The sequence below is a fragment of the Myotis brandtii genome, unplaced genomic scaffold, assembly GCF_000412655.1.
Source record: "Myotis brandtii unplaced genomic scaffold, ASM41265v1 scaffold3, whole genome shotgun sequence".
NCBI classification, from domain to species: domain Eukaryota; kingdom Metazoa; phylum Chordata; class Mammalia; order Chiroptera; family Vespertilionidae; genus Myotis; species Myotis brandtii.
The window spans coordinates 781,413-801,387 of record NW_005361457.1 but is presented as its reverse complement, the minus strand read 5'-3'; the positions used below and the strand labels follow the sequence as shown (position 1 = coordinate 801,387).

General features: G+C 37.9%; 1 protein-coding gene across 3 annotated transcripts in view; it reads right to left on the bottom strand.

Moving 5' to 3' along the window:
* POT1 (protection of telomeres 1) overlaps positions 1-19,975 on the bottom strand; it is a 75,143-nt gene that overhangs the window by 29,459 nt on the left and 25,709 nt on the right. For all 3 annotated transcript variants that reach the window (XM_005869583.2, XM_014542358.1, XM_014542359.1), the window contains 4 exons: positions 16,340-16,630; positions 12,668-12,823; positions 7,065-7,234; positions 5,899-5,981 (listed from right to left, as the gene is read on the bottom strand). In XM_005869583.2, coding sequence (XP_005869645.1) covers positions 5,899-5,981; positions 7,065-7,234; positions 12,668-12,823; positions 16,340-16,630 — 700 coding nt within the window. The remainder of the gene's footprint in view (positions 1-5,898; positions 5,982-7,064; positions 7,235-12,667; positions 12,824-16,339; positions 16,631-19,975) is intronic.

Genomic DNA, 19,975 nt, shown 5'->3' with positions numbered 1-19,975 from the left:
AACCTGTTGGCCGGGGAAAGGGACCAAGAGGCCCTGCCTTGAGCGTCTGCCCCCTCATGCGATCAGAGCCATCTTCCCTGGCTGCTGGCAGCCAGCCCTGTGCCCCGCCGCCACCCACCCTCGGTTCCCCATTCACCATTGGGCGATCGGAGCCTGTTGGCCTGGGAAAGGGACCAAGAGGCCCTGCATTGAGCATCTGCCCCCTCGTGGTCAGTACGTGTCATAGTGACTGGTCATTCCACCAGTCGATTTGCATATTACCCTTTTATTATATAGGATAGTATATTATGTTATTATAATTTAGGGTTATCATGTATAATACTTGTCCTTCTTCCTCAGCATGACCAATAGATTACATAAGAAACCATGACAAGAGAACTTGAATGGACATGCTAAACTGGGAAAGTATAATTTCAATGAATCTGATTTCTTAGTAAATGCCATTCTGCATGGCTAAAACCTTAAAAGTAGTCAAGTAATGAGAAAAGCTGTGTAAAATATATACATGGTCTCTCATAAACAAAAATGATAAAGAATCTATAAAGAATCCAACAGGAAATCAGATAAGGGATAAGAGCTGACAATTCAAAGAGGGAGTAAAAAGAGCCAAAAAGTATATGATAACTTTTTACGTGTCTGGGTTCAAGACGGCTGTGGAGTAGATGAAAGCAACACACACCTCCTTCTGACACTAAACTGGATTTACAGCTAAAATTTAGAATAGAGCATCTGCCCCCTCGTGGTCAGTACGTGTCATAGTGACTGGTCATTCCACCAGTCGATTTGCATATTACCCTTTTATTATATAGGATAGTATATTATGTTATTATAATTTAGGGTTATCATGTATAATACTTGTCCTTCTTCCTCAGCATGACCAATAGATTACATAAGAAACCATGACAAGAGAACTTGAATGGACATGCTAAACTGGGAAAGTATAATTTCAATGAATCTGATTTCTTAGTAAATGCCATTCTGCATGGCTTAAAAGTAGTCAAGTAATGAGAAAATCTGTGTAAAATATATACATGGTCTCTCATAAATAAAAATGATAAAGAATCTATAAGGAATCCAACAGGAAATCAGATAAGGGATAAGAGCCGACAATTCAAAGAGGGAGTAAAAAGGGCCAATAAGTATATGATAACTTTTTATGTGTCTGGGTTCAAGACAGCTGTGGAGTAGATGAAAGCAACACACACCTCCTTCTGACACTAAACTGGATTTACAGCTAAAATTTAGAATAATCAACCTGAATAAACAACTGATTATTCTAAAATTTAGAATAATCAACCTGAATAAACAACTGAAGGGCACTTGAACAGGAGTATTACATCCAAGAATTAAAAAAAATAAGCTACACTGAATCTGTTGAGAAGGGTGGAGACCTGGAGAAGGCTGGTTCCTACACCCAGGTGGCAGGGACTGAGAAGTTGGAGGGATATTGTGGCTGCAAAAGTCCCCCCTGAGGAAAGTGGGGTCTCAACACCGCACTGGGACCCCAAACCAGAGTACCAGGGCCAGGAAGAAGAGCCTACATAGCATCTGGCAGCAAAAATAAGCAGGGACTTTGTACGCTGAAAAGAGTGGGAGGTTTGCTAGAATACCAGGGCCAATGCACTGGGGCTCACTCTTTGGCACTCACCCAGGGCTCTGGAAGAGGGAAGGAGACTCGGGGTATAGGGAAGCCATAAAGAGAAGATCTGGGGGGCATAGCTATGGAGATCTGGAAGGTTAGCTTCTGAGGTGTGGATCCTGAGTCAATATCCCACACCACCCTCAGGCGCCATCTTCCAAGGTCGAGCACTTGTCTTCTTAGAGCACCAGCTAGAAAAAGTGCACTAACCCCGCCCTCCAAATACTGGTGACACCACCCTGCCAAGACTGAGTCCAGCAGACAGGACTGTCGGCTGCATCCAACAGGGACCTGAGGTGCACGCTTCTTCTGGAGAAACTATAAATGACTCTCAGACGATCACTGAACCGAGTGGCTTTGGAACAAGGTTAGGCAGGCACCACCCCCAATGGAAGACTCCCATGCTAGGGTCACAGGCAGCAGGCAGCTGTGTAGCTAGGAGAAGGCATGCATTTGCACCCCTCTCCCGGTCCTGCGCCACTCACAACACAAGGCTGCCTCGATTTGCATTCCCAAATTCTGCTGGACACTGGCCTGCCAAGCACAGTTCTGCAGGGGAAAGGAAGCACAACTCAGAACCGGGACATTTGGCTTGACCCCCTCCGAGCCTCCTGTTGGGGTCTCTGGTGGTGTGCTGCTGAGCTAAGTGAAGGCAAGCAGCTCACTCACTTCCCATGGCACAGTTGGTGCTACCCCCCAAAAAGGCTTTCTTGATCTGTATGCTCAAGTCCCATTGACCCTGTTCTGTCCTGCTGAGCATGATCCTACAGTAAGGACATCCTACCTGAACCTGCGACACACTCCTCCTGGGGGAGCTAGGGTTGAAGACTCTGGAAGAGACTGCACAGCATGAGTCTGGAGTAAGGACCACATTCTCCCCATTGAGTGCCGGACCATGCTGCCCCAAACTAGGGGACCCATTAGCCCTGTCCGCTTGACCTGGTCACCTCGACCTACTAAGCTTGAGCTCAGTGGGGCGTGGCCAGCTTGGCCCACTCTACAGCCTTTCTGCGTAAGACTCTGGAGGAAGTCCAGGCAACCTTGAGGAGGAGCAAATTAGCCAACAGGTAGATGCAGATCTCAGGGAACCTTGACCTTTTATTTATCTGAGCCCAGCTCAGAACTCCAGGAAGCTGACCCGTATATACAGATTAACCCTCTGTGGCAACCCAGGTCCACTAGATGCAGACGCAAACAGTAAACAGCCTGGTAGCACTAGACAGGCAGACCAAAACCAGTTACATACAATGTCTGATAGTGACCTGTACCTGAACACCACTCAAGTGGACCCAGAACCGACACAGCCAGTGGTGGGATTCAGACAACACCAGAGGTCAATTCAACCAGCCACACAAGAGACACACCCAAAGGAAGATTCTGGCAGCCACTAGATCCTGCTGGGAGCAACTCTGCCTCAAAGGGCAGCCCTATACAATGTCTCACTCAATGATTGAGGTTAACCCTTACAGTCACCCAGCCTGAAGGGTTAACTCCACCCACTAAAAGGCCAACAGCATTCATCAAGATGCAACTAAAACAGGGAATGCACATAACCCATAAGAAACATTCCTGGAGTACTGAGCACAGGTGATCTGGAAGACTGTGCCACTGAGCCCAACAAGACACCTCGAGACTATACCTGTACAGCAGCTTACACACTATGGTCAGAGTCAAGCCTCAGTTAGCCAGCCTGAGGGTCGATTCCACACATGAACATGTCAAAAACAATCAAGACCTAATTACAAAAAGAGGGCCCAAATAACCCACACAAGAGACATTCCTAGAGTGCCCAGCTCAGGAGATCAGAGACTGCACCATGGGGTCCCACAGCACACCTACTGCAGAAGGCCACCACACCAAGACTGGGAGTCATAGCAGTTCTATATACTATATAAAACAAACACAAAGAGACAGCCAAACTGGGGCGACAAAGAAAAAAACCCTAAGTAAAAGAAAAGAAGGAAATCCAGAAAAAGAGCTAAATGAAATGAAGGCAAGCAATTAATGAGATATAGATTTCAAAGTGGTTATAAGGATGCTCAACAGCATGAAAAGTTACATAGAAACCATGAAAAAAATCAGGTATAAATGAAGAATATCATGCTGATATAAAGAATACATTGAAAGAAATAAACAATAGGTTTGACAAAGCAGAAGATCAAATCAGCAATTTGGAAGACAAGGTAGAAAAAAATCATCCAATTAGAGCAGCAAAAAGAAAAAAGAATTAGAGAAAGAGGATACTTTAAGGCAGTGGTTCTCAACCTTCCTAATGCCACAACCTTTTAATACAGTTCCTCATGTTGTGGTGACCCCCAACCATAAAATTATTTTTGTTGCTACTTCATAACTGTAATTTTGCTACTGTTATGAATCGTAATGTAAATATCTGATATGCAGGATGTATTTTCATTGTTCGTGACCCACAGGTTGAGAACTGCTGCTTTAAGGGAACTTAGGGAAAACATGAAACTTAACAACATCCACATCATAGGGCTTCCAGAAGAAGAAGAAAGTGAGCAAGGGCTAGAGAATCTATTTGAAAAAATAATGACTGAAAATTTCCCTAACCTGCTGAAGGAAAAAGTCATGCAAGTTCAGGAAGCACAGAGTCCCAATCAAGATGAAACCAAAGATACGCACATCAAGACACATCATAATTAAAATGGCCAAGATTAAAGATAGAGAGAGAATCTTAAAGGCAGCAACAGAGATACAATTAGTTACCTACAAGCAAGTTCCCATAGGCTGTCAGCAGATTTCTCAACATAAACACTTCAGGCCAGAAGAGAGTGGCATGAAGTATTCAAAGCAATGAAAAGCAATAACCTGAAACAAAGACTGCTCTATCCAGCATGCTATCACTTACTAGTAAATTCAAAGGCAAAATAAAGAGCTTCCCAGACAAAAAAAGGCTAAGGGAGCTCAATACCACCAAACCAACATTGCATGACATGCTATAGAGACTGCTTTAAGAAGAAAAAGAAATAGAGAGAAAAGGAACATAAGTATAAAGAAAAACAATGGCAATAAATAAGTACCTATCAATAATAACCTTCAATGTAAACTAATTAAAAGCTCTAATCAAAAGATATGAAGTAGCTGAATGGATAAGAAAACATGACCCATATATATGCTGTCTACAAGAGACACAACTCAGAACAAAAGATTCACATGGGTTGACTGTGAAGGGATGGGAAAAAATATTCCATGCAAATAAAAACGAAATAAAGCTGGGGTAGCAATACTTATTTTTGACAAAATAGACTTCCAAACAAAGGTCATAACAAGAGACAAAGAAGTTCACTACATAATATAGTTGGTCTTCAGGTTACGTGGGAGATCTGTTCCTAAGGTGTGACCTAACGTGATTTTCGCCATAAGTCGGAACCCACCTACATAAGCACCTACGTCACTCACATGGAGCACATAAACAGCAGTAATGAAGTGAAACAGTATAAAATATTTAAAAGAAAGATAACAATTCCTGACCTTTACTTGTGGTAAATAAATAATAAAAAACATAAAGCACATATGCACATATGTCCAAATGACGGAACTTTTTTTTTAAATAAATAAATGGGAGATGGCGACGTAACCACAAAATGACGTACGTCGAGTCCGACGTAACCCAAGAACTGTCTGTACGAAAGGGATCAATCCAGCGAGAATATAACCCTTATAAACATATATGTACCCAATATAGGAGCACCTAAATATATTTTTAAAAACTTGTGGTAGACTTTAAGGGATAGATTAACAGCAAAACAGTCATAGTAGGGGACTTTAATACCCCACTGTCATCAATGGATAGATCTTCCAGACAAAAAAATCAACAAAGAATCAGTGACCTTAAATGGAACACAGGGTCAGATAGATTTAATTGATATTTACAGAACATTTCATCTCAAAGCAGCGGAATATACATTCTTTTCAAGTGCACATGGAATATTCTCAAAGATAGACCACATGCTAGGACACAAAATAAGTTGGAATGTGTGTAGAAGGAAACCATTCAATGTGTTTGTCACATCATGTTTCTCTCTCTTTCTCTCTTTCTGTCTCTCACTCTCCTCTCTCCCCTCTCCCCTTTCCACTCTCTCTAAAAATCAATGGAAAAAAATATCCTCACTTTTTGGGTGAGGATTTAAAAAAAAAAAAGAGACAGATATAGGAAGATATTAAAATAGAGAATTAATGTTGATAAAACCATTTTACTTGGCAGAGATTAAACTGTGAACGTTAAAAATTGTCCTTACTTGTTGGAAAGCTGTCCTCACATTCCGATTGACATACACCATCTGAACACTGATTGGCTGTCAAACTTGCACATTCTAAAGCCCTATAATTGGAAGAATGTAAGTTAAAATCACATGAAACAAAGTTAATATGGTCAGTTTAGCTCTACCCATAGGAACCAAGAACGCACTAAAATTGTATAAAAAATTCTGTGTGTGTATGCATTTCTCCGTAGAAGGTCTATATATCTGGAGTTCCAAGGGTCCTCAAAATTAAAAAAAAACAACACTGAGTCTAGGAAGATACAAGTGTAACAGTGGGATGATGCAATATTGTGAACAAAAATAAGTTTGCAATTTAATGGATAACATTCTTAGTCATAACAATCTCACTCTAGATCCAAGAACTAAAATATTATAACATGATAAAGTAGTGAAACTCATATAAGATTATTAAAATAGCAAATTTAATGGATTTTAAAGTCATTGCTTTCAATATTTTAATATTTAGAAAATATCTACATCATTTCAAAGTACTGAATGGGATATTTTCTATATCTCTTTGAAGATATGCAGAAGATTTACTTTTATTTCTCTAGAATACTGGTCAAAAATTCCTATACACAGAGACTAGAAACACATCAGGAAAAAGAACTGCATATAGGACTTAGGGTACTACTCACTTTCTGGAAACATCTAAAAGTTTTAAAAATATGACACCCTAAAACACTTCTGTTACCTATTTTATCAGCAACAGGCACTTTAGAAAGGCCACTATTTTTTTCATAGTAGGATCAAGTATAATGGAATGCTAGATATATATACAATTTTCCAACTTTAGCTAAGCTCCAGTTTCCACTCTTTGTTGCTGTCCTTGGAAAATGTGGCAAATGACAGAAGAGCATATGTGCAAGAATAGACGAATAGAGGTAAGTACATACTGAAGTGGAAACCTTAGACTATATCCCCAGCTCTGCTACTATTTAGCTATTTGAACCTACAATCACTTCATTTGTTTCATTTGGTTCATCTCACTAAAAAAATGGATAATGCCACAGAAGGCTATGAGGATCAATTACAAGGAACCTTTTAGATTCCCCCTTACCATCCCAGAACAGTATTATCTTGAAAATCTGCTTAATTGATACCTTATTTACAATTTTTAAATAGAAGTCTAATAAGCCTACTTTTTCAGTTGATCCACATCAGAGTTGCTTTCTGGCAAGACTCTGATTCCCCGACCATAACTGGTACCTCCATGGAGATGAAACTCTAGAGCTAACAATGTAGCCTGGTTCTCCGAATTCACTGATTGAAGTTTGGTATGAAGGCTATAAATTCTAAGAAAGCTTCCAACCTAAAAAGAGATTATTATTTTTTTTTAGAAAATGGAGAAAAACCAAACCAAAATATTTAACAACCATATGGGGTACAGACCAACCACCAGGGGCAGTTTAGAAAGGCCAATGATATACCAGAAAAGATACTGGTATGTTATACTGATAGGTTGTGTACTGAACATCAGCCCCAATGACACCGTATCAAACCCAAAATGTGTGTATATATATATATATAAAAGCATATATAACATAAATATACATGTTAAAAATAAGTCATTTCTACTTCAGAGATATTGAAGTATGAAAGATTGAGTCATAGCATTGATAAATGACCTAAATCAAGCCTACGCCCTCTATTTGATTAATAAACCTATTTGATTAAGGTTCCTGAAAATAACTTGTTTTAACTACTTTAATGTAAGATTTAATTAAATCTGATCACTAAAACACTCATTATAAGAATATTATAAAATAATTTAAAATCTGCTACTATATCAGAACAATACATCCCTTATCCCACAAGTTCTATGAAAACTTTTAGATTAAACCAATTATAGTTGGGAACTAAATGGTCTATAGTTAATTTCTATGGTTAAGTTTTGTTAAATATAATCTTAAAAATACCTTCAATTATAGAGTGTTTGCTATGCTTTTAATGTAGAAGACTTAAAATGAGGCAGATGGAGATTGTTTGTCAAAGAAATTGACACCCACCAAAAGAAGAAACTATATAACCTAAATCATATTTATTTTTATAAAGAGTTATAAACAAAAGGAGTTACCAAATAGGAAATTTAATTTATTTGCATAAGACAGCACTCTTGACTGCTGATGATTGCAGGAATACAATTCTCTTTTTCACTTCAAGTTCAGAATTGAATAACAGTGGTGAAATGCTATGCAACAGCAAAGCTATATAAGGGGGAGTATAAAAAAAAAGAAGCCCTGGCCAGGTGACTTGGTTGGTTGAACTACCATCCTATACACCAAAAGGTCGTGGTTCCATTCCCAGTCAGAGAACATACCTAGGTTGCGGGTTTGATCCCCTGTGGGAGGCAACTTCTCTCTCTCAAAATCAATAATCCTATACAATAAAAGCCTAATATGCAAATCAACCAAACGACTGGTTGCTATGATGCGCACTGACCACCAGGGGGCAGATGCTCAATGCAGGAGCTGCCCCCTGCTGGTCAGTGCGCTCCCACAGGGGGAATGTGCCAGCCAGAAGCTGGGCTCAGGGCTGGTGAGCACAGCAGTGGTGGCGGGAGCCTCTCCCACCTCCGCTGCAGGCGGGTGGTAAGGAGCGAGGGGTCCCGGACTGCGAGAGCCCCAGACTGCAAGAGGGATGTCCGCCTGCCAGCATAGGCTGATCCCCAGGCCTAAGCCGGCAGGCGGACATCCCCCCAGGGGTCCTGGACTGCGAGAGGGTGCAGGCCAGGCTGAGGGACCCCCTCCCGCCCCAGTGCATGAATCTGGTACACCGAGCCTCTAGTAAATAAATAAATGAGATAGTAAACCAATCTCCCATCTCTGCTTATTGCTGTCTCAGTTCATTGTATGTAGTTCTCCTCACCACCCTCTGGATTTGATGGAGGGGAGAAGTGGGAGGAAAAAGTAAGGGGGGGATAACCCACACTCCCAGATGCTACTCCTTCATTCACAAGAGTCTTTTTCCCATCCAATAATGGATTTTGTGAGGAGGAGGCAAGGCAGTTAGTTTTTTCTTCTCTGACCTCTTCCACTAACACAGTGATGGCGAACCTTTTGAGCTCGGCGTGTCAGCATTTTGAAAAACCCTAACTTAACTCTGGTGCCATGTCACATATAGAAATTTTTTGATATTTGCAACCATAGTAAAACAAAGACATATTTTTGATATTTATTTTATATATTTAAATGCCATTTAACAAAGAAAAATCAACCAAAAAAATGAGTTCGCGTGTCACCTCTGACATGCGTGTCATAGGTTCGCCATCACTGCACTAACATCTACTTCATGGCAGTGGAACAGGGTGGTCAGAGAAGGAAAACACAAAAAGAAAAAGAAAAAAGGAACTGATTTTCCTCATGCTATCCAAAGTAAGATACTGAAACAAAATATAAAACAGTCTATTTCTATTTACTTTTATCTGACTTTTCTGAACATTTATTATAATTGATGATTCTTTTTTTAATATACATAATATATCAGTACAGTACACATAAGTCCCACAAAGGACTTAAAGAAGGCCGAAACACAAGGAGGAAGACAGCATATTCATGAATAAAAAGCTTCTACATTATAAAGATAATTTCCCCTTGATTAAGTCATCTTTAAAAATCAATGGAATGTAGATTAAAATCCCCAATGTCTTTCATGAAATGTAAAAAGCTGCTCTGAAAAATGTATATAAAAGTGAACAGACAAGTCAATTTTGAAGACAACTGCGAGCGGGGTCTTGAATTATGGAATATCATTTTAAAATAAAGGTACAACAATTAAGACAGTCTCGTATTAATGCAGATATATGTATGAACATAGATAAATCCTAAAAATATGTCAAAGGAAAAAAGCAAATTACAGAATGATACATATACAATATACATTTTTCAGACAAAAGTATAATAAACATGGGTATTCATGCCTACATGTTAGGATATGTAGAAAGAGAATATTGAGGAGGAAAAATGAGAATAAGCAGAGATACAAAGAAGGTTCAGTATGTAGTTTTAGTTCTAAAAAATTAAAAGTACCTAAAATAAGTGTGTCAAAACATTTAGAAATGTTAAGTATGAATGGTAAGCATATCAATGTTTATCATACTATCTTCTCTATTATTGTATTTCAAAATAAAACAAAATTTAAAGACCAAGAGAGAATTTATTTATATAAAGATGACAAATTGTTATTTCCAGAAATTCCTTCTGGAGGCAGCATTGTATTTTTATAAGCTTACTAAATATACTAGGAAATATGCCAGATGCTCTATTATAATGGACAAATATTACTTAATTTTGTCGGGAATGTGATAAGATTCCAGAAATATAAGTGATGGTGTCAGAACCAAACAATTATAAAAACTACTTTAAAAATTGTTACAAAAGCCCATTTCAATGCAGAAACATTAAAAATAAAGCAGAGCAAGTACAGGTATTAAGAAATCACTATCCCTTTAGAAATAATTTAAAGATTCCTTATAAACTCTCATGAATTTCACTTTAGGTTTAATATTTTTAAAGATCTATACATCTCCAAATTATATCTCTTGAGTCACTGAAGGCTAAACAAAATTGTTACTACGTGTTTTATGATTATTTTAAAATTGTGTCAAGATAAGACTGGGGATTGAATATACACTGCTTTAACTTCCAGATAAAAGGTTTAAACTGTCAGTTTGTGTAAAATGCTTAGACAATGAGATAACTTAAAAACAAGATATATGAAAAATGTTATGGGCAACTTATGCTGTAAAAAATGTGTTATAAATAGAAGTCAATTATATTTATTTTATAATTGCTTTAACTGTCCTCTTTATTTAAAAAAAAATTTTTTTCTTACTGTACCTAAACAGTAAAAATGTGTTCCATGTATTTCGGTATAGAAATGGAATTTTAGTTCACAGTCTGATGTTCTCTCCACTGTGCTAAACTGGTTAGGGCCCTAGAAATGGAATTTTAAATAGTTATCCTCAAGTGTTGATAAGAATTCATTTGTATCAATGTCATCTGTCTTGATTTCTTAAATTAATATGAAATGGTTGATATAGAGGTTGTCTCAGAAAAATTAAAATGTGATGTCAGTGTACATTAATAAAATACTACAGTTATATTACTTATACACAGAAAAATCCTCTTCATTTTTCTATTACACTGCAGATACATATGTCCTATCTTCAGAAAAAAACTAAGAGCTCAATATTTAATTGTGTGCTCACAGCACCCTCTAGTGGGTGAGATGAAGCAGACAAAAAGGGAGAGGGAAAAACTGGAAAAAAATTCACAGTACTTACTCATTCACTCATTTACCAGCAAATACTATTTTTTTCATCCTTACTACATGGAAAGCACTGAGCTGGGTGCTGCTCAGGACTTGGATAAGAAAGTCAGGACAAGTGAGGGGAAACAGAAAGACATGTAGAAGCAGCATAGGGAAAGATAAGGGCATTTGAAAACAGATCTAAAATGTAAATCATTTTCACTTATAAAAGAAATCTATATTTTTAAAAGATTTTAGCACTAGCTTTAATATTACATTTTTGTTAAAATAAACGAATCAATGTAGATAAAATGAGGGAAAATCATCAAAGATCTACCTCCAACAGTTAATTTTCTCAAATATGTCAGAACATGAATGTACACACACGCATAAAGGAGTAAGAAAGTGCAGTAGTTACCACCATCCTGGACCCTGACTTAATCTAATTTATTGACTTGGGTTGAGTGGGCTTTATTTGTAACACAATGTGCAAGTGGAAATATTTCCTTCTCCAAAAACATGTATTTACAAAGGAAAACTGGGCACTAAAATTCAGTTCTAAAAATTGCAATTCACTTTTAGTTTTCTTCCTATAAGTTGGTTGTATAACTTTCTGTAAGTAAGCTGTGTACCTAACTCCCTAAAGGTGGGATGAGAGCTATTTGCAATAAAGAAAATCATTTCTTTATACTGGTTAAGAGGATTGGCTCTGGAAACAGTGTAAATTCAAATACTGGCTTCAACAAGTAGCTGTGAATTCTTGGGCTTACTCTCTGAGTGTGTCCATTTTCTCATTTGTAAAATGGAAATGATGACAGTTATCTACTGAACAGGATAAAGCTAAATACAGATGAAGTGCTTAACAAATGTTACTATTATTACTGTTATTATTAATGATGCTATTCTTTGCTGGAAAGAACACTTGCAAATAAGATATTAAAAAATAAAGAAAAATGTTCCTTAAAATATATTATTACTAAGCAAAAACTACCTTATCTAAATAGTATATGCTTTCCTAAAGCTATATCCCCAAAACAGTGAGCAAATTCTAATAGACTGTACAGTACACACACACAAATAGACACACAATTTATGATGGTAGAGATAGATTAATAATTTCTTAAACTAGTAAGTACAAAGACTAGATTTTATCAAACTGAAAATTAGCAAAGCTCAATGTTTAAATATACAAATATTTTATAAATCCTGTCATTTTAAAGCAGTACGTCATACACAACAAAATTTTTCTTTACTATTTTTATAGTAATATTGCATATAGATTTAAGATATTCAGGAAACATTACTTTGAAAAAGCTGTTCAAGCCATTATATTTTAGTACACTAGTAATTATTATGAACATTCATTTTACAAATTTAAATATTAAAGAATATAAATTTGGAGTTAATTTCTAGACCTCAAATATCATCTATGAATGTGATTTACCCCCATTTATAAAAATTAAAAAAAAGCAAACGGCTCGCTATTCAACATCACCTTCAGAGATTTTGCCACTTGAACATGGTTATCATAGACTAAAATGTCTACTGCCAGGTTCTGCAGCCGCCGGATGTGACTTAAATCACCATGAAAAACAAGGTCTTGTACACAGACTCTCCAGGACGGAAACGGGGTCCTGGTGCCATCCCATACCTGCCGGAAGAGGGCAGAGCAAAGTTTAATGACCTTTTTGTAAAACTGTGGAGGCTAAAAGAGTTTTACTTGCTGGCAATATAACTTAAAAATAATTAAATGTATACTCCCAAATATCTGCTAAACTTTAAATACGATGTATATATAACCTTTTCTGACTGTAAAAGGACTACATATGAAGATGTACAGAAAAAAGTTCAAACTACTATGACCGTAGAAAAAACATAGTGTTGAACTTTATACTTTTTTCTCCTATGTATTTGTATCTTGTATTATTATTATTTTTTAACAAACTGGCATTATATTCTGTTTTTCATTTCTTAGTATATTGTTGAGCAATTTATCAGGAAATTTAAATATTCTTCTAAAATACAATTTTCAATGGCTTCACATTATTTCCTGGTATGGATGCACAAATTTATTAAACCAATAACCCCTTTATTGGTCATTTGAGTTGTTTCAAACCTTTCATACTATTTCAAATAACTTAGCAATAATTATCTTACATATATAAACTTTTATGAGTGCCTCTGCTAATATTCTTAAGTATAAATTCCTAGCTTTTAGGAATGTTTGTTCAGTTGTTTCAATTTGGAAAAGGCCTTTAAATGTACAGACAGGACTATTTTGTTTATGTTAGATGTTACCAATACAAATGCATGAACGTCATGGGTGCTGGAAAAGGAATAGGGATACTGATTGCTATGTCAGGTGCACTCAGATAAAGATGGGACCAGGGCACAGGGCCAGCATGTATTGCCCCATCCTTGAGACAAGAGCCAGCCCGGGCTGTGCTGTAAAAGGGTATCAAGTGGGAATGCCTCTGCATGTCAGGAGTTTGACTTGAATAAAAAACACTACATTGCTAAACAGAAGATGTCTGCCAGGGTCAGGTTACAGAGGAAGGATTGAATAATGCTGGTGACAGTGCAAGTTTCTAATAAACAATTATGGGTTTGTGTCACTCATTCTATTCCCTAAATAGTTCAAAGATGCAGAACAATTACTTTGGGAGCAGTAACATCACATGGCACAAACATGACTCTCCATTTGGAATTTGTTCTTCCATTTTGTGCAGACTGTTTCTGTGATTTTAAAATGTCTTTACAGACCAATCCACAAGCCTTTTGAGGGAGGAACTGAGAGGATACAGTGTTGCTACATTGCTTTTATGCTCTAGTTTTAATTGCCTAGAAATCAGACTTTTAACAACCTTTCTTTACCAATTTGAAATGTTATCTTTATCACATTTTGAATTACCATAGGTATACGAACGTTCCTGAGGTTTTTAATCCTTTCCATTGATCAGTCTTACTATAACTTTAATTATTATAACTGCATAATATGTTTAAACTGGAGTCCTGGTGCACAAAATCAGTGCACTGGGGGGTAGGAGGTGTCCCTCAGCCCAGCCTGCACCCTCTCCAATCTGGGACCCCTCGGGGGATGTCCGACTGCCGGTTTAGGCCCGATCCCACTGGCAGTCGGACATCCCTCTCACAATCCGGGACTGCTAGATCCCAGCTGCTCGCTTGCCTGATTGCCCCTAACTGCTCCTGCCTGCCAGCCTGATCACCCCCTAACCACTCCCCTGCCAGCCTGACCGACACCTACCCGCTCCCCTGCCAGCCCAGTCACCCCCAACTGTCTCCCCCTGCCAGTCTGGTTGCCCCCAACTGCCCTCCCCTGCTGGCCTGATCACCCCCTACTGCCCTCCCCTGCTGGCCATTTTGTGGCTGTGGGCACCGCCATCTTTGAGGGTGTAGCAGTGAATTAGCATATTCCCTCCTTATTGACTGTGGGTGCCACCATCTTTGAGGGTGGGGCAGTCAATCAGCATATTCCCTCCTCATTGGCTGTGGGCGCCGCCATCTTTGTGACAGTGTGAGGGTCAATTAGCATATTCCCTCTTTATTAGATAGGATATCTGATAGACAGCTCCCATTTAGCTTTCTTTGGTAAGCCTTTCTTGTTTTATTGCTAGTCATTTGTTTCTAATAAACTTCAGAATTATAATCAATTTAAAAAAATGTGATTTTAATTAAAATCTTACTTTATTTAAAAACACTTTAGTAAAAAAAATCAAAAATCTTTTATTAGTTCGAGTTTTCTTTAAAGCTCCTTAGTAAAGTTTTCCTCACAGAAATTCAGATATTTCTTACATGAACTTTCTTATTTTACAGTCATTGAGACTTTGAAAGATATTTTTTAAAAATATATTTTTATTGATTTCAGAAAGGAAGAGAGAGGGAGAGATAGAAATATCAATGAAAAAGAGGATCAATTGGCTGCCTCTTGCATGCCACTTACTGGGGATCCAGGCAGCCGGAACTTTGGCTTGTGCCCTCACCTGAATGGAAATGCGACCTCCTGATTCATAGGTCCACACTTAACCACTGAGCCACACTGGCAGGGCTGAAAGATTTTTGTTCAATTATCTGTTCTATTTATTACTGATATGTAGAAGAGCTATATTTTACTAATGTTTTAAACCACTTAGCTCACTGAATAATTTTTATTAATCCAAATAGCTTTTAGTTTATTGTTGGGGCTTTCATATCTTGTGAGTACTAGGAACACGTAAATGATATTTGCTTGTGAATACTAAGCCAATAACATGTATTTACATATTCAGAGTATTTAATGTGTATATAAACATGTGCTATTATCAACTTCAAAAACTTCACATTTTACTCAAAGACTTATATCTACCTTAATATGGGCAAGATATAAATGATAATAATGCTAAACCAATATTGGTCCAAGAACTACTGCAATCCATTTCCTCCCCTACTGTTCCAAAGGGCCAGAAGTTAAGGAAACCCACAGGAGCAAGGCTGAAGCAGTGCTTGTTTAAATGCATCCTGCCTAGGATGCGTAGGTGAGGATAATATCAGACAATTGCCTTCTTCAAAAGCTACTCATGATTTAACAGGGAGAGTGGTAAACAAAGACTAGATGGGTCTTGTGTCACTTTTTAAATTCTGTTGATTTAAAAACATAAGAGCAACGAACACTTCAAAACTGTGATCTACCCAGGAAGCAGGCAAAGAAATGACATCAGATGAGAATGTGATATCAAAGTAAATGTGATACGAAAGTAAATGAGAAGGCTACCTTGACAAGGAAGCAAAAATATGCGTATGTAGAACTGCAACTAAAAAATAGTAATATTTTTAGTACTAAAATAAGAAATATGTATTTTTTAGTACTAAAAATACATAGTACTAAAATAAAAATACATATTTTATTAGTACTAAATAAATATAACAAAGTATACTACATTTAAAATGTAGATCTGATAATACCATTTTTCTCTAGACATATAGGATAAAGAAGAGAAATGCAGTAGAGTTGCATGAATTTCCAGGCTTATCACAAATGGTAAGTTGGAGTTTAAGTTCATCATATAACACGCAGTATATATAATTATTCCATCAGAATGCTAAAACATAAGTACCTTAAAGACATGTAGGTGGTACTAATTAATAATTGCAAGTATTTAAAAATATCTACCTTTAGAAGAAACGATGCTCCGTCCACTTCAGCTTTGCCCAAGAGCTGACAAGTCAGGTCAAAATACTGCATCGACTGAACATCACACAATTTTACTAACGTCGAAGAAGGTGAAATATGAGTAGATGCCCACGCACGTAAGGTTTCTACCATTTTGTGGTCCTCAGTTGTGAAGTTAAAATACTTGCTCGAAGTACGAGGTATAACAGGAGCTCCCAAAGTTCCCTCAAATGTCAAAGACGCAAAGCCAGAGCTGGTGATACCTTGGGTCTCATTTTTATATACTTGGATCTAAGAAAAGGGGACAAAGTAGAAGACAAAACAGAAACACATAAAACTGCTTACTGATGCAAAACCTGGGGGCTGAAAATCAGAAAGATTATAAAATCTTGCCAGTATAGTTAACAGAAGACATAATTATTTAGTATTTCATTTAATTAGTATATGAATTATAAAATCAACTGGGTTCTATCAAGATCCACAAACACCATGTAAACTGTAAAACACTATGCAAAATCTATTTCTATTTTCTACAGTACTAGGTGTTAGACTCCCTAATCCTACCAAGCTTGTTCTTTTACATTTATTAGGTTTAAGACAGAATTTACAGAAGGAAAAACAAGTGCCAGTTATTTATAAGCATACTAGAGAAAACTAGAACACCTAAAATGTAAGTTTGAAGTGAATTAAATGCAACTGAGGCTAAGGTTTCATCAGCCTGAGAGAGCTGAGATATGCCACTTTAGCTTTCTAAATTTTGAAGTTCATTTATTAGATGCACATGCATTTATGAAAGTTATGTATTTACAAAGCAACCCTTTGGTGACCTTGTGAAATGTTCCCCCATTCTGATCTTTTGTAAACTCTATCTGATATTAATAGTTATTTTATTTTTTACTTACTATTTGCTTGGTATATCATATCTTTTCTACAGCTCTGCTTCCAACTTATTTGCATATTTATTTCTTGTAGCGATATATTTGGTTCTTGCTTTTTATCAATTTTTTTCTTTCACAAGAAAATGTAGTAGCTATTGATATGGTTATATTTAAGTCTACTATCATATTTTCCTTTTATAATTTTTTTCCATTGTTTCTTTCCTGTCTTATTTTGAACAATACTAGTATGTGTCCCACTGACTGCTCCTTAGCTATGGGTGAATCCTAACATCTCAGTCAATTTGGAACACTTCCTCTTTTCCACTTCCCACATTTCCTATCCCATTTTACACTCTTTACTGAAAGTATAATAACCTCTAAAGGTAACAATCTTTCAGTGGTATAATTCCGTTTAACCATCTCACCATCCTTTGTGCTGCTGGTGTCACGTTTTTCTACATATTTTACACACTTCACCTTCCAAAATAAGTTTTTCTTTTAAATAGCCATATGTATTTTAGTTAAATTATAGGAATACAAAACACTGTCTTTCATATTTGTTCATTAACCATTTCTTTCGTTTTTATTTTTTGGTCATTTTTTTATTGATCCAGTTTCTGGTTGATAGTATTCTTCTTTGCCCTGAATACTTTCTTATAGTGAAGATATGCTAGCTATGGATCCTCTCAATTTCATTTATATAAAAATGTCTTTACCTTTTTTTGTGAAGGATATTTTCTCTCTATAAAAAAAATCTGGGTAAATTCATTTTTTATTATAACTTAAAATGTACCATTACTTTGTTCTTCAGATGTCATTATTTCCAGGAAGTAATCAAAGATGACTGGTATCACTGTCGCCCAATATGAAATATATCATTTCTCTACCAGCTGATTTCAAGATTTTTTCTTTATCTTTTTCAATGTCACCATGATTTGTTTAGACGTGCTTTTCCTTGTGCATCATGCCTAAAGTGTACTGAATTTCTTGGATCTGTAAGTCAATATTTTCATCAAATTTGGAAAAAATTCTGGTTCCTTATTTCTATATTTTTCCTATTCCCAGTCTCTTCTCCTGTGTCTCAAATGTCATGTTCTACTGTATAATATTATTCTACAGATACCTAAAGGCCTGTCAATTTTTCTTTAATCCTTATTCTTCAGATCACATAATTTCAATTGACCAATCCTCTTGTACCTGCTGTTTAGCCCATCCAGTAAATTTTTCATTTCATTTCATTTGCTGCTCCTTTCAGTTACTCAATTTATTAGGTTCTTTTTCAGTTTCCATTTTCCTACAGAAATTTCTTATTTTGCATTAACCTAATGTTCATGTGATTTACTGAATATATTTTGTTTATTTCTTTGAAAATATTTATAACTCTTTTAAAGTCTTGGTTTAAAATCTAACATCTGAGTAAAAGAACCAAGATGGCGGTGGAGGTAACCGCCTGTACTCACTGCCTCCCATCAAAATACTGAACAACCATTATTCAGAACCGCCTGAAAGCTGGCTGAACTGAAGCCCTACAACTGGGGAAGTACAGAAGAAAGCACACTGAGACTGGTAGGAGAGGCGGAGGTGTGGAACGGCTGAACTGGCACGCACGTGTGCCACTTTTTTAATCCAGAGGGAGATCGTCCCTGTGGAGGCCCCGTGTAAAGAGCAAGGGGTCCCAGCCCCACACCAGAACCCCAGCCCAGGGTCCCAGAGCTGGGAAAAGAAGTACCTGTAACTATGGGCTGTAAAAATCAGCGGGGACCGGGGCTCAGTGACATGGAGGCTGCTCGTGACCCAGGTGTTCCTTTTAAAGGGCCGGCTCACAAACTGAACTTACAAGGTCCAGCTTCCTCTGAGCTCCAGTGGTAGGGTGAGACTCTGGGGCAGCGGTCGCCAACCTTTCGGAACTCAAGGACCACCAGTGGTTCGCGGACCACCGGTTGGCAACCGCTGCTCTGGGGGATCCTGACACATACGAGGAAGAACTGGACTGTCTGGCATTAGGGCAGGAACTCAGGAGGCTTTCTCCCAGAGGGAGGTGCTCACAGGGGTCATTGTTTCTGTGCTGGGACCTCCCCAGTTACAGGGCTGACTGGCAGCCATAGTTGTTTGCTCCACCCTGGCGGTTCCCTGAGATCCCACTCCATCCAATTTGCAGCCGGCCCAACCTATTTGTAGTAGCTTTTGCATATGAATAGCCTGTCCTTGCTCAGGCTTCAGAGGTTGCTAAAATCTTTAAAACAAGCTGCAGCTGGGTGAGCATGCCCCAAACCTATCAATAAAAAGCCCAAGACCTGGCACAAGCACCAGCCAGCCTTGCTTCACAGCTGGGCCTCGCCTGGGCACCTCCAAGCCCAATACAAATACCTCCTGCAAGGTGGCCCCAGGCAATGGCTGAATTTGCACCTCCCTGGAGGCCCTAGAGCTAGTGCACCTGGGGACAGCTTCAAACCATAGCAGATTACAACTCTACACATCCATAAGCGACACACTCAAGGGGCAGACTCAGTGAGTACCAAAGCCCCACTGAAGCAAGTCCTGATCCATAGGGGTGTTTCCTGCACATTAGCTCTCCCACTGCAGTCACAGCTGGTCCTCACAGCCAATTAGCCTAGAGGTAATTCCTACCACTGATGCCAACAGCAATCAAGGCTCAACTTTAAGACTGTATACACAGCCCACACAGGGATGTCCCTAGAGTGCCCAGCTCAGGTGACTGTGGAGGCTGAGCCACAGGACCTTACAGGACACCTACAAT